At 39.1% G+C, this 16,465-nt stretch overlaps 1 protein-coding gene across 1 annotated transcript in view; it reads right to left on the bottom strand.

Annotated features, from left to right (window-relative positions):
- The window catches only part of LOC104502024 (connector enhancer of kinase suppressor of ras 2-like), a gene marked incomplete at its 5' end in the record, with an annotated part of 41,954 nt that extends 29,051 nt beyond the window's left edge, over nucleotides 1-12,903 (bottom strand). Inside the window, 2 exons of the mRNA XM_010145928.1 lie at nucleotides 11,984-12,235; nucleotides 12,818-12,903. Coding sequence (XP_010144230.1) covers nucleotides 11,984-12,235; nucleotides 12,818-12,903 — 338 coding nt within the window. The remainder of the gene's footprint in view (nucleotides 1-11,983; nucleotides 12,236-12,817) is intronic.
- Nucleotides 12,904-16,465: the final 3,562 nt, after the last annotated feature.

Raw genomic sequence — 16,465 nt, forward strand, 5'->3', positions numbered from 1 at the left:
ATGCCGAGAACTATCACCTATCGAATACTGACTACGTGATTCCACAGGGTAGCTGCGTACATCTCTGCACCTCCGCTGTCAAAGCAGTCACATCCAGTCAAGAGCATCATCAGAGTTCAGAGTATCCTGCACTTTCTGTTCATACAAAAACTCCTTTTATAGGGAACAGAAGTGACTCACTATTTGTGAGGCAAGTACCACTAAGTGCAACTGTGAACACCACACCTCCATGCTGACGCTCGTTCCTCTCTTCCTTTTGAGGAAGAGGTTTTCATTTTCTGCCATAGCAAGATAACAACACATTTGTAATTGTTCCCTAAGCTCTAGTAAGGAATAGTGGTTCAGCTTGTAAAATGGATGGAGTATCTACTGAAAACAATGACTGGATTAAAGCAGCTGCACGCAGGTTAAGCACCCCTTGGTCACAGAAGCAATGCACAGAAAGAAGATCAGAGAAAATGGCTCTTAATTATACCACCCCCAATTCTCCTTCCGTTACATCAGCGTCATTAAATCCATCACTAAATGAAAATTGTAACTGTATCGGAACAAACTGATGTATCGTGTTAGATTGCTGTCACTTTGCCTCCTCCACAGGTGACAGGATGCAGATAAACCCCAGGGAATGAACACAGGCTGGAAACAAGCAGAACTTCCTTGGGGGTTTCTTACCCTTCTCCTCATCTGCGATATCTGTAATAGTTACAATCTATATTGCTGACTTTTTTAAAGCTCCTATTCTGGCAGTAATGGATAGGATTATAAACTAGATGTATTATCAAATGGTTCTAGTTATACCCAACTGCTAATATATATTTACCATTGATTAAACAATAATTGTATTTGCTAATAATTGCTTTGCTTTGCTTTTATTTATTTGACCAGAACAATCCAAACTTCTCTTTTGACTGTTCCAATTTGCAATTTTTTTTTAATCTATGAAAGTTTCCAGTAGGTAAAAAAAGACAACTGTTTCCCAGAATTTACTCCTGGGTCCAAATTACTGGGTGTATTTCATGTTCTGTGATGGTACAACACGTTCTGACCATTCTGACAGGGGCCCTGTGTGGAATGGCCAAGTTGATGTACAGTCCATAAACAGATTATTTTGAGAGCTTTTCTTGCCAGTCCTTGGCTCCTGTTTCATAAGGTTACATCAATGTAGAGGTTCAAGTACACAGCACAGATGATCAAGAGATAATTTCAAAGCTGTTGGTTAAACATTAGGGACAACAGCAAAGCCTGTGTTTGAAAATACTCTGCTAGACCCCGCTGCCACCTGGATGCTTAGAAGCATATGACGAGCTGAAGCTCAGAGAGCTCGAGTAAACAGCTGCTGATCCACAGCAGCTACAAGTAAGAGAAAATGGCACCTATCCCCCTGCTCTTTTCTGCTTGGCAAACAGCTTGGGAGATGTAAATTTCTAGATGCAAGGGGCATGAAAAGCTCTCTTCAACCTTTGTGTCTCACATTCTGAGTTACTTCGAGTGAAGTATGGTTGCAGCTCAGGGTCAAGGCCACCATAATTCAACCGAGCAAAATAAATAATTAATTCAACTGCGCTGCCTGGATTCATGATTTGTATTTAGGTTGTTAGACCCTCCATAGCTTATGTAGCGTATTCCTGTCACGTCAAGTAAATTCTCCCTGCAAATTAATTATTGAGTATTTTGTAGAGAGATTTGAAATCCCTTCCCAGTTCATGCTTGCTCAGCTACTGGCTCAGGACTATGCTGGAGGCTATTCCTTGACACTTCAGTATCGGCCAGCTCGCTCAGATGTGGCTGCACTGTTCTGCTGTCGCTGCGATACAGGTGTGTCTCTACATGCAAAGTTGACAGAACAATGCCAAGACAAAGTTATTTCTAGAATATTTATCTCTTCTTACCTCTCCAGCATTAACCACAACCGAAAAAAAATTCCGAACTTGTCACTGTGGACACGATTGAGATGATTTTTAAGCACGAATTCTTACAAAGACAAAACAAGTGGTGAAAGAGAACCTGAGCGGCATTTGCACATGGAAACGAAGTGCAAATATCCGTAAAGGCTGTTTATTCAAGTAGCAGCTGAGCAATGCATAAGCGATACCAGTCCTTAATGCCTTTCAGCCTCCTCTTCCCCTTGCAGGCTCTGGGTTAGCCGAGCAGAGGGAGAGCTTCAAACCCCAGGTCTGGGGGATGATGTCACGGTTACTTTACGTGCTCATGTCTAGAATCCACTGACGTCAACTAGAAAAGAACTCTCCTGAAGCAAAAATGAGATGCAGAAACACCGGGAACCCTGCTAAGCACATATGCAGCTGTTTGCCAAATGCAGCGGCGACTGCATCTTTGATGCCCACCAGTAACCATAACAAACAGGGTAAACTGCTTCTGGTAAAACAGAAAAACAAACTGGCTGCCTCCTCAGGAAGTGCTGAATCCAGCTGGTCTTCCAAAAACCTCCAAACACTCACAGGTTTCGTGATTCCACCTCCAGTTGCAGAGTGTTTTCCTAAACCACAACGGCTGCTTGGACCGAAGAGTCCCTGCTTGCCCGTGGCTGCCCTACTTTCCTCACCACAAGACTGCTTAGAAGTAGAGCTCGGATTTCTGCACCGGTCAGATTGGGGCAGAGCTCAATGTGTGAATGGACAGTCTGTGTAACGAGGGGCGTGGGTGCTCTGCTCGGAGGGTGGAAGCCCAGCCCTGCGCATAGTGCTGGCTTAGGGTGGTGTAGGTGTGCCAAAAGCGTACCAGAAGAAACCAGAGTTGTAATGCAGAAATACCTAGAATATATTCCGCTCAAGGCTAAAAAAAAAAAAAAAAGCTGCTAGACTTGCTTTACATTCTGCTCATTTGATGAGTTTAAAAAGCCAGATATTCATAGTAACATTCTGTAGTCCTGTACTTCTTGCATGGCTGCCAGTGTTTTCGGTATATATATTCCCTGCAGCACATTCTACTACATGCAAGAAAAGTCTGTCTGGGGTTTTTTGGCTTTTTTTTTTTCTTTTTTTAAACAAAGGATGTGATCGTATCACAGAAACTCATTAGCTTGCTGTACTGTTAATGAAGGTAATGCTGCTTCATCCAAATATGTGAATCTATCCACACAGCTTGCCTCTTACCTCCCAAAACCTAACTATATGGGATAAATATCTAAAGTGTTTTTATTTTGGTTTAAGCTGTTTAAACCACTTAAAAGAAGGTTACTTGGAGCAAGAAGATATAATTCTGCCTCTTTTCAAACTGTTTTTCAATGTATTGGAAAGGTATAATATGGTTTGGACCTGAAATTTAAAATGTGTGGGAGAAAGATTAGGAAAGGGAGAGCCATTCTATAAAGAATATCAAGTAATAGCCTTCTGCTGAGAAAGTTTGCCAAAATTTCATCAAGTCGTATGTCCCTGGAAACTATCTCTTGGCAGATGTCCAGTAGAGACTTGTGTCCTGTCCGCCAAGGATGTTCCATCTGGATTGTGATGTCCCTGCCAAGCTGAACATGTGCAATCCAATCAGAATAATCAGGCGTGCTCTCCTCTAGGAAGAACAAAATTCCTTTGCAACTTTTCCTTGTGGCTGCAAGGAACTATGGGAGTGGAGAAGGAAGACAAGAAAAGGATGGGAAGTATCACTTATTTTTGGGAGGGCTTGCTTTCTGTTGGAGAAAGTCAGGTAGGAAGGACCTGAGAGAGGGAGCTGGAATGAAGAAGGGTGAGAAAAGGGAGTGAGAAAAAGTAAGGAAACATTGGTGTGAGGGAAGAACAGGACAGGAGCCCCTGGAGTAAAGTGTTGGGAGATGAAGTGAAAACAGTAAAAATGTAAGATTTATAGAAAACAGTCAGTTCTGAAAACTCCAATATGAGCTAAGAGCAGAAGGTGAAATCTAATTGTTGCTAACGAGACTGAAAATGACACACCTTGTCCCCCCATGTAGCTCCTGCCTTCCACTCTGCATTGGAAGGAAACAGTGTGACTGTACTTAATTTACCATAAACACAAGAATCTATGTTTAGCTGAGGTACCGGGTGGTGAGGTAATGGAGTACTGCCGTCGCAGCAGTGGAGAGACAAGACTGTCTTTTATACAATGAAGTAGAATTTTACCCTAGAAAAGCCCTTTCACACTCCATCTTTACCCCCCTCTCATCTGTCATAGCAGCATGCCCTGTTAAACATGCACGGCACTGTATCCGGGGAAACACCGCTAAATTCTTACTGTTACAGCTGCCCTGGACATGAATGATGGTGTTTCATACACTTATAAAGAGGTACAAATGCTGAAAACCCTGAAAATCAGGCACGAGGTGCCTTGTGTTTGGTGATCAACCACAAAGACTGTTGTACCTCAGACTTGAGCTGTGACGTGGTGGTAAATACACCATCGAAAATCACAATCAGTTGTAAAACCTTCAGGTTGGTGAAAACACTCTGAATGTAAGTAATTATTTCGTATTTGGTGGATGGCTTAGCTTCTTAAATAAGTTTAAGCTATATACAGGATGAAAAAATGTAAGAAAGAATAATTAGCTGTATGAACAGATTCCAGTTAATCTTAATTATGACATGGTATGGTACCCAGATACGTTAGTCCAAACTTGTTCTTTTAACAGGACTTACTGGGTGCAACCAGAATATGAACAAACTTCATCAGATAAACTGCAAGGGAAAGACAGACAAATTCACTGGTTTATTGGTTAGAATTAGTTGATTAAATTCAAATGTGCTAGATGAACTGAAGTCCCTGTGCTTGGTATTTATCAAGTAGGAACCACAAATAGAAACAGTAATTTCTGTCCAGACTGAATTAGCATACAGATGTTCATGGAAAAAGTCTGAAAAATCATGCTAGACAGGTGTTATGCTTTTCATCCGCAGAGAGATTCTGAAATACTGAAGTAAAAAAAAAAAAAGGATGGAGAAAATGCTGCTTTTTAGTAGTATCATTTTTTCTCCCTAGTTGTCTTTAGTAAGCGTACATCTGAAGTATTTTTTCAACCTTTGTAATCTATATTTATATTCGATAGCAAATATTTCATTAGCAAATGAAAGCTAGGACATTTACTAAATGATATCAATGCTAATATCATCTACTGAAAATTTATTCCTCAAATATTGCAACTGATTTTCTAAAAGTAAATGATATTCACAGATAGATTATGTATATATTTAAACAGACAATAACAGAAGTATTTACCTTTCAGTATCTCCACTGACTGTGTCCCCTGCTCTCTGTAGAAGAAAAAACAAATAGTATTAAGCACGACTAAAGGCTATGCTTCCTCAGTGCACTCATCGTAGTGGTACCTGCAGCTAAAGAAGTCACAGAAGTAAACCACAGGAGTCACTTGGTAACTGAGGAAAAGGAAATGGAACATGTATTTCAATTTCTAACTCAATATTATTTCACCATGAAGACCACGTTTAAAGCAACTTGCATCTGCGCTTGCAAGATAGCTTCAACTCCTGTCTAATTGTGACCAAAGCTCTTTAAAATGAGAGAAAGCTAAAACCTGTTAGAATGTCAAGTGCACAAAAATGTTCATATTTAAGAGGGAGTTTAAGCGTAAAGGAGAAATATTACCATATATAATACAGCATTTCAGAAGAACAAACTGTCAGCAAGACTTTCTTCAATTCCAGTCTTCCACAGCGGGACATAGCGTGGTTTACTGCTCTGGTTATTCCTCTGAGGTTTGGAAGAGAACATGTCTCTTAGTACTAAGTGATTCAGGATTAAAAATAAAATCTTCAGTCTCGTTTTGTTACTTTAAACCAAGCGTGAAGATGGAGTTTTCCCACAGCTAAAAAGCAGTTTCTCACCTTGACGGTACAAAAATGTGTGGTTTAAAATTAACGTGTTTGTTGATAAATGCAGAAATCTGCACTTGAAAAATTTTGAAACAGCAAATAGGAACGAGATTATTTTTTCACAAGTATAATGTTTGCGTTTTAACCTCACACAGCGAGATATTTAATGAGATATTTAATCACACATGACTTCAGAGAAGAGTTTCAAAACTGAAATGCTCGGTGCACACGCAGAAGACAGGAAGTCTGCTGGGGCTGTTAACCACCCGGCTGTAACACAGGTATATTCTAAGAGGCTGCATTTCTAAGAAGCCTTTAAAATGTTCAGGGGACTGGCACACATTTTGCCACCTCCCACCTTCACACCCCCCTGGTGTATCCATCCACATACAGAACCATTTCTCATCTGTCACCACGCTATTTCTACTGGAGGTAAAGATCATGTGCCACCTGAAGCAGGCAGAAAGCCCTTAAGCGATCAAGTTACCCTGGTCATTGAAGTTTGGAGGGGATTGATGATAGCACAGTAATATTAAAATATCTCAGGACTCTTGTTCATCACCTGCTTGCGTCCAATAAGACCAGTTATCCAACCTAAGATCAGACAGACTGTCCCTGCAGCAGAACCACGTAGAGCTACACAACTACTATTTCTTCTTTTCTCTCAAGCATTCCTGTTATCCAAAGCTTTCCTCATATCTGAGGGAGCATCAGCCTGCCGCAGGAACGTGGGGAACATGCAGTAGGATTATTAATGGCAGAGATTTATTTCCAAGCTACTGAGCATATGAAAGTACTGATGGCTGTATAAAGTCAGAAGTGGGTCAGTAAATCAGTACATGAAGTTTCATCTTGTTCTGGTAATTGATTCAGCTAAAATATTCTAGCAAATGTGAGTATCAAAGATAGTTACCATTCAAATAAGAGAACTGAGCTGATAAAAAGTAACGACGTGGTGTCCTTACATGGAAAGGCAGGGAGTTCTCCTACACCCCTCGCTGAAACTAGGCAAAGGCAGGAGCTCCCCACTGAGTAACTCAGTACACAAAATCATAACAGGCTTTCCTGAGTGCTGTAAACAACTTCATTCTCTTTAGAGGACACTGACATCTAGCCCAAAATCTCCACAAAAATGAAAATATACTGCTTAGAAATACTCGTATTTTCTTGAAGCAGACTCTAAGAGATAACAGCACACGTCTAAAGCAAAGTATCTGTCTGAAGAGCTTCCGTAAAATGCTGCATAGTAAATGTCAGATTGCTGCTGCTGCTGCACTAATAAATACGAATGAACCAATCTGATCATCCCTGAAAATACTGCGGACAGCCTAGTAAAATACTGTGTGGCCAACCAAAAGAAAGAACTTGACAGCAGCACTACCCATGCTGCTGCTATAAAAATAGAATGTATTCATGCTAGGGGGCTCAGAGGTTTTCTTCTCATGTCCCTCTGCCTTCTAGTGTTGCTCATTTCAGCAACTAAAAGTGGGAATAATGATTTAGTCAGCTTTAGTGCTTCCGTTTCTATTTCTTAATTCATAGAGGCCTTTCTGCTCAAACACTGCTCCCGAAGTTAAAGCCAAGTGTTTCCAAGTCAGGGTTTATTCACTTCATTCACTCGTCCCACACTCCCTCCCCTCCCCTGACAAAGCTAAAATAATCCTCTATGTTCACACCATGCTGGCCATCTCCTTTTCACCGCCTGGATTAGTGATTTTCACAGCCACTACAGAACTAGCCCAGTTTCTTATTGCCTTCAAAAAAATTTCACAAATAATACCTATATCCCAGGTGGTCACCTTGGACGGTGGCTCCAAGAGTCCTTTTGGACAGATAAATCTCATTAGTACAGCAGTAAACACTGTCAGGATGTTGGGCACGGGCTGAAAAAGACCTGCTAGAGTGAAATGTGCTTCTGTTAATAAATTATGTTTTTCCAGGGGTCTTTTAACACCACTAAGTTTTTGCATTAAGGAGCACTAATTTTTAAAGCTATTGAATAATTAATCTAAATAACTAAAGCATATGCTGTATTAAGGAAATTTTACAGTGGTTCTGTACAGCAGGAAAAACAAAAAAATGAGTTAACTGTTTAACTACTCATAGGTTATGCAAATTGTAATTGATTATTAGTTCTCTGCAATTTAGAAAAGAGCAAAGAAGAATATCTGTATAAATACAGAGAGAGAAAATAGTTCATATGAGTACTTGAAAGGTAGAAAACATAATTATGATCTTTCAAGTTATACCAAAATTTATTAGAAAAAAATCTCTGCTCCTGACCGACTCATTACTAACGTAGACATTATCACCAGTATGTAAGAACGGACACCAGGGATTAGTACAGACACACACATAGGTATGACCTTCTCTTTGACTGCCTTTTCATCCCTGAAGAAGCTGTCATTGGAGTACAATCTAGCTGCGAGCTTGAAATGCCAGCTGCATGCAAGGGGTTCTGATAGCATATTTGGAAGAACCCACACCTTGGCATTTCTCTAATGTGTACACACAGCTATAAATAATTTCCTTGGGTGATTGTAATTACATGCACAGATACAACACTGACAATGACTTATATGTGGTAGCCTCCTTTCTGCAGTTTCAGCAGCCTTACATAAAATTTTTTTGAGCAGTTGCTTCTGCACAGTTCCTGGTATTTGGAAAACAAATTGCCTTACTCTAGTTCCCAAACTAAAACTTTACTTCATCTTACTAAAAGGCCACTTTCATGACTGGTAGGTGTGTGGGAGGCTCAGAAGGCACGAGTTTTGTCATGCTGTCACAGACTATAAAGTACAAATTCTGTGAAATTCAGGTCACTGGCACCTATCAGCCTTCTGCAGTCAGCTTCACATTCATGTCGCTCCAGGGATTTCAGTGGATCCACTGACTTGCATGAGCAGAAATGAAAGGACAAGAAGGCCTATACGGTCTAACACGGAGATACCTGATGATCTTCTCCCAAAGCAAATCCTGTAGAAACTCCCATTTACCTGAAATTTCTACAAATAGCTGATTACAACAAGAACAACATGGCTTCCTTGTGTCATGATTTCATAATAAAAACCCCCCATTTCCCCCTAAGAAGTAAAGAAACAACAGAAAACAAAAGAACCTTGAAATGCAGAGATAGTGTGAAAACATTCAGAAGTCATTGGTTACTAGTTTACCAGTGGAAGAGACTAGAACAGTTGGTAATGAGTCTAGAATAGTTTGCTAATGAGTGGTACTAACTGCAGTAGTCTAATGCAATATATTAATTCCATCTAGATAAGCCATTTATTCAGATGCAGAAGAGATTCCTTTACTTTTATTATGAATTCTGTTCTCCTCCTTTTCTATACTCAGATACTGAATTCCCTACAAAAATTATTTTTTCTGCTGCTTCCTTTACTTACATACTCATTATCTAAAGCATTTCTCTACATGATGTTTGTTCAAAAGCGAAACAGTAGCCTTGTTGCCAGAGGCTTTCTTTATCTCTCTAGCTCACTGAACTGGAGCTTAACCCGTTGAATACCCTTGCAGAGTTGTTTTGCTCAGCTAAAACTGAAAGCAGCCTTTGAGGTTATTCTTCCGCTCGGTCTCGTTGAGAGGAGAGAGAACAGACAGGAAATAACCTCGTGCAATCTACATCCACGTACAGTTCAGAGTTACTCAAGTATTTTTTCTGATAAAATCCCAAGATGACAGGTGAGACAATTAACAAAAGACAGAAGGAAAACATCCACTGAGAGTGTCTAATTATAACGCTGTGCATTGTGTAAGTGCAAACCGGAGGCGGTACAACCACCGAGGTGAACACCGTGTGGATTTCCAGGCTGGGGCTGCAGTAAGAACTCCAAGAGCCTTTTTGGACAGGAGCTGGTTCCCATAGCGCAAAACGCGATGGAGCAGCAGCAGATGCCGCTCCAGTTCACTGGGGTTCTGTAAAATCGTGAACATCAGTTTAAAGATGGAGAGCATTTTCCATTCAAGACTTTTTATGACTGGTTCTATGGGGGAAAATGCAGAAGGAAAAAGTTTCTCATGTACATCTGGTCTGTTATTACTTCATAAGTTAATAGTCTTCAGAGTGAGCTCTGGTAATACCAAATAAAAACGTGTTCCGGTTTTAGCTCTACTGCTGCAAGCCCAGAGTCTGCTCCAAGAGTATTTCAGCGATGCTGTACTGGATACACCTTTGTGGTATTTACTGGTGCCTCACTCTTTAGGGTTCATCTGGTAAACACTGTCACTTCAGGAGTGAAGCATTACTAAACGCAGGAAATCATGTTCTAAGAAATCCTCTATTGATTAATATTAATTATAACAGCCTGGTTAGTTGTAATTGACTCTTCCTCAGAATCTGTGACACGCATCACCAAATGGCGTATCAATTAAATTAGAGGTGTAGCTATATCCTGAAAGGGGCAGAGTTTCCTGACAGTGATTATTTTACTGCAACATCGCTTTATGCATCATTTTATATCCTGGGCATACTGCCAACATTGCATTACCTAAATATCCATGTTATATAGTAACGGCATCCTCACAGCAACTTATGAAATCAGTCTAATTGTTTAATTTTAGGTTCCAAATCAACATTCCTTCCAAAGCATTAATCTAGTGGTGAATCTATGCAATTACCAATTTGGTGAAACTTCTTACGCCCGTGTCTGGTAATTTAAACTCCTGTTAAGTAAGTGCCTGGTTGTTTGCTACATATTTATATAAGTACACTTGGAAAATAAAGCAACGGCTGAGTGACACCGTGCATCTCCAGTTCTCCTTCCCTCGTGCCATGCTTGTTTGCTTACACTATCAGCTTCCCTTCACTAAAGATGATTAAGATGCTATTTAACATTATCATCTCCATTTTCCAAAGCATTTAAGGGTGCTGGAATTTTGATCTAATCCAAATGGTGTTCTGGGCATGTGTTAAGTGTAGAGGAATTAGTGGGAATTTGATTATAACAGTTCCGCAGCTTTGACTTCCATAAAAAAAACAAACAAGAAAACCAAGCCAGCTTTGTTGTCTGATAGTGCTGCCTCCAGAGGGCTGAGAGAAATCAAAACACAGACTAGAAGAGCAAGGAAAAAGTAAGCTGACCTCAGGCAAACATTATTCTATTTTATTTTTAATACAAAAGTAGCAAAAGCTGTTTTATGGTAATCTGGTTAGGGGAAGTTTTGAAGTAACTTCTTTTGATTAACCTTAGTCTTGTTGTAGAATAAATTATCAAGAATAAAATCTCATTATCCAAATAAGTGAATATACTGAAATTCTTGTGAAAAACCTAATAAATCCTTCAGATATTAAGGAAAATAGATGATCTACTTAAAACTTAAATTTCTATCAAGGAACACAACTCTCTGTTGCTTTGCCTCTTCCTTTTTGATATCAAAATGCCATTAAATGTTCTTTGATATTTAAACTATTCATTCTGGATAGCTATCTTTCAGGATAGATATGCCAAACTATTTTTTCGCTTCGCTTTTCATAATTCTTTCAGTATTCAAAGTAGAAAGATGTTGTTAATGGGAATGATTTTGTACTGGCAAGAACCCACAAAACCTGTGTCAGCAACTCCTGTACATTTGTCGACTCAGTTCCTCTTGTATATTTATAAGGCAGTTGACTAAGTGCCTGAGATATTCCGATTCCTATGACTATCTCCTAAAGGACAGCAAGGTCTGTCTCCAAAGTTGTTCTGAAAGTTTATGGTGATAAAAGAATTTACACCACTCTGTCAGGCCATGAAGAATCATTTTGCGTGTGTCCTCCCCTGTAATTACTGCACATTATAGAAGAGCTTATGAAACAGGTATGGCACTGACTTTTGAGCAGACCAACCACTGCACGGAATGTTATCTGCCTTTTTTACGTTTCCCTGAAGGTGTGACTTTTGCCATTGCTAGGCTAGGAGGGCAATCGATCTGTTCAATTTGGTGATTTCTTAACAAGCTCCACGCATTAAATTCTGGTTTAACTGAATTAAACAGCAACTTCATCTCAAAATTGACAGGAAATTTATTTTGCCTTAGAAGCTTAAACAGAGGGTGCATTGATGATGAAAAAGAAATACAATATTAAACCATAAAGTAGAAGAATATGCCCTTATACTTGTACCAACCCTAACAGGAAAACATTTTAGTGTTTTCCCATGTTCTTCAGGTAATAAGTTGTTCTGTTTCGTACTTACGTGATAAAGTGGAACTGTATTGTTTTCTGCTAGTGAGAAGTTCAAGACGTCTTGCTGTCCTGGTTCAAGCCTGACATTAATGGTAGATGTCAATACCGATGGACTAATAGGGTAGTTTGGACTGCTTGTGGGTTTGCCCTTTTTTCTTGACCTACGACCTGTGTCCCTTTTGTTGTCTTTTTGTGCCAAAGGCTCTTCTTGGATAACCAGTATCTTGTCATCACTCAGATAGCGCAGGAGTGAATTCTCAGAGTCAGTTGTTGGAGGGGAAAAAAAGAAAAAGGAAACATTAGTAAGCGGAAACACACAGGGAACTACAGCCCGAAGTTTCACTGAAGTGTCCAAGGTTATCACTTGGTACTGTTAAACTGGAAAGAGTCATGTGAATGTCAAGTGAATTGTGAGCAGACTCGGTCCCACCTTTCCCGACAGCTCCTGCCATTTGAGGTGCCAGTGATCATATAGGTGAAATATTTGTAAATTGTATCCAGCAGGGAGCATCTCCAGGGCCATTCCAGAGACGGGGATTTTAATTTCAAGGAGCCTGACAAACCAGAATAATGGTCTGAGAGAGGTGTGCAGTACACTTGGGCATAATTTCAAAGTGGGCACTGGCCACCTTCCTTTGGTGTTTATCTTTACACCTCCTACTAATTCAAAGGCTTTAATTTTCAGAAATAGAAACACAAAAGTCCAGATACTAAACAGGCTCTTTTATATTCTCCTTGGCACTCAAAAAATAGATTTGGTTCCTGTGATGATATCTTCATGCTTAAGTAACAAAGAAAAAAAAAATCTTGGGGAACAGCAGAGAAAAAAAAAAAAATACTCACCTCTGCTTCCCCTCTTGTACATGTTTTGTTCTTTTGAGTCCCCTATCCAACTGTACTCAGTGGGCATAGAAACAGGCCTTAAGTCTCCTGGAAACAATTCAAGATAAACCAATATAATTTCTGAAGACTAAAAATAGAAGGCTGTAGAGTAATAATGCCTATAAATTGCAGGCATGACATAACCTTTCAGAGCAATCCTTTTTATCAGCACCTCTACATTAGTTAAGCTGTAGCATTCAGGATCAATTAAATATCACATCCGCTGGATTCTCCTCTTTGTTACACCGACCTGGAGGAGAGGACCACTGGTGCTGGCGAAACTACTTGTAAATGTATAGCAGTTTACAAATTTATTTGTAAACTCTGCTCTGTAAGAACTTGCTCACTCATTAAATAGGTGTTTTGCAATAAAGAGAGGAGCAGCAGTTTTTAAACGGACTCATATGTTTTAGTAAAACTAGAAAGGCTGTTAATACAGACACTGTATTAGAGATCTATCAGTTCAACAGTAAAACCTCTCTGACCTGGAAAATCATGTGGTGGGTAATGAGGAGATCTCATTTCAAGGAACGTTAATTTAAAATGCCTTAAAAAGAAAACCCGGAGCGTGGTTTGGTAACAACAAAAAAGAAGATTCAGACATTGCCGTAAGATATTAGTATGCACGGGTGATTCCCTGCCACAGTATCAGCGGCACATTGACAGCAGGCCATTAAACAAGGACCACCACCAAGCTGATCAAGAGCACCAGTGCTTTGCCCCTGTCGGTGCGTGTTTCTGTCAGAGAACCCAGGAACACACCCTCTGGATGGTGGGTTAAATTCTGCCTGACCCATAAAGATCCCTTTTCCCATTGCCGGCTGACTAAATTCCGTGTGTTTCCTTAGCACTTCAGCAAATCTTTTTCAAAGTAGTTTGCTACTGTTCCGTTTCTAGGATAATTATGGAATTCAAATGTGAACAAGAGTTTCTTTTTCATTATCAATTTCCCTGGGTTGATTAGAATGAACAAAGTATTTTCTGTGGACTATTTCTATGCTAATATAGCTTTTCATTCACCATTCTTCCAAAATACAGCTTTTTAGCTACTAAAACGTCAGGAGGATTTAAAAACAAACAGGTTTTTAAGATGAGTATGCTTCTGGATAACATGATTTTCTGAAAAGTGGAGGGGTAACAGATACCTAGAGCACTGAGCTCTTCCCATACTACACTTTTGCTCATACCATAAAAGCGTAGAGCTCTGCATAACTAATTGTGTGGAAAACATACGTAGTTCCCGTCTGCCTAACCGTTGACACTACCTTTATTACAAATTTATTATTCAACTCCCAGTCTCAAATTTGACCTTGGGACAATGATACTAATTAGAAAAAATCTCCAATAAATCAAACGAAAGGAAGAATCAGTAATATCGGAAAGAATGAGAAAAGGTAAAGGTTATCAATTAAAACCCAAAAATATGGAAATAATAATTCACATGACAAATGAAGATCAACATAATAAAACTTGGCAGCTTCTGTGAAGAGAAGGAAGGTCTGAAGCGATTTATAACACAAGTGCCAGCTGCCACAGCACAATCGACATCAAAAATAGAAATTTAGGACAGGAAGTACACAAGCCAAACAAAGGAACGGCGATTTTGCATACTTCCAATTTTTTTCCCAAATAAATGTAACTGATAAACTCTTTCAATATCACAACTTGGATACTTCTCTGTGCACAAGTATACCAGAATAAATGGAAAGAAAAATAAAAAACTTATTTATGGTGTCTGTGCATCTAAGGTGTAACAGGAGAGATTTGCTATGCATGGCCACCAGAACTCTAAACCCTACAGCATGTTAGAGTCCAACCATCATTAGAGTAATGAGTAAATTACTCTATTTGAGTAAATAATGAGTAAATTACTCAACAAAATGAGTAATTAGAGTAAAAAAAAAAAATGTGCTGCAAGAGTGAAAAATACAAGCTCCGTTTTCAGAAATGTTTGAGGAAATGGACCTCTTACTTGCCCTCTTGGATTTTTCATATATTATCAGTGCTAAGGATCTCCTCTGCCTGAGCGTTCTTCCACCTACCAGCAGCAACAGAGGCTGGTTTCTAATAAATGCTTTAATTGTGGTAAGTCCATGACAGGAATTTCTGAACTGTGGTTTGACACATATTGTTACTTTGATGGTTCAAATGTACACCTTTGAGTAAAACACTACAAAACATTCTACTACAGTAGAATAAAATTCGATTTGGAAGTCTGTTGATTGACAGGTTAATCTGTAGTTAAACAAATTCTGGTTTAACAATTGTGTTTGAAACAAAGACATATTCCTGAGACATTAAAATAAAATTCCCTCTAGATTTTCAAAGATACAGAAAATCAGAACTGTCCATCACAAACACAAGAAAAATTTTGCACATTACTGGAATCAGGCACAGAGCCCAACATTTTAAGTCATCGTGCAGCATGGATTTATGAAAGCAAGCCAAATACATCCATCTGGCTCCAGTTTTAATCACTGTTAAGATTTATCATTCATTCTAATTTCATTACAAAATGATGTCACTTATCAGGGAGATAAAGACTCAATATTACTAGTCTTAAGATGGAATCCCACTCCTCAGTGTCACGGATCTTCCAAGGATCAACTATACGGCTGTACAAGTTACTAAAAATATCCTGTGAATAGCGAAGACCTATTAAACCATCTCTGTTGAGAAGGCAGTGGGTATAGACGCACACTCCTGTCCCTTTAACAAATGGTCTTTTGCCATTTTTTTACCACAAATCCAGCTGTAGTTAGCAGAACACCAAACCAGGACAGGAGTTCTGGTGAGGTGATAAACATGAGATCATTTTTAAACTATTAGAAAACCATGTTTAGTAACAGCCACAGTATTAAATGCTGCACCTTCCTAACTAGTTCCATGGCGACCAACAGAACCAGTGCCTGCAGTGCTTAAAGACTTTTCTTTTTTTTCAGCTGATACCAGTTCTTCCACTATAACTGCCTTTGGTATTATCTCCATTGGACCACAGCATGGTTTTAGTACCTGTGCTCTTCACACACTACTCTGCAAGAGGTTTTCCCTTTCCTACATATCACAGACAAAAAAAATCAGGACTTTTTTAACAAAACGAGAGAAAGGAAAAAAAAAGTTAGTGTCAGAGTAGCTGAATGAAGCACTCATTGAGTGCATCATGTATATATAAAATCAAAAGATAGGCCCTGCCCGAACAGCAAGCTGTGATCAGGAGGAGTCGTCATTGCTTCCTCCAAGGCTTAGAAATAATTTTCAAAATGAGATATAATTACAGTTCTCAAAAGAAAACTTTTATCTTCCATCTGTAAACTTTACAAAGATAACTTCCTGCCGTGAAAATAAAACCACTGAAAATATCCAACGCACGCACTGCTGTATTTCAGTGGTGTTTCTCTAAAATTCACCAAAGATGAAGCACATCAGTTTTGACTGATATGCAGAAGAATTCTGTCAATTCATTTTCAGCAATACCTTTTATATAGATACATCTACTCATATACAAGCAGGTATATGTTTGTATACCTACACACCCTTGTAGCTTTACAATTTCTGTATAAACTCAAATGTTATTTAGTTATTTTATAATAATTAATAAATACAATAAATA

The sequence above is a fragment of the Buceros rhinoceros genome, unplaced genomic scaffold (assembly GCF_000710305.1).
Source record: "Buceros rhinoceros silvestris isolate BGI_N320 unplaced genomic scaffold, ASM71030v1 scaffold32081, whole genome shotgun sequence".
Classification (NCBI taxonomy): domain Eukaryota; kingdom Metazoa; phylum Chordata; class Aves; order Bucerotiformes; family Bucerotidae; genus Buceros; species Buceros rhinoceros.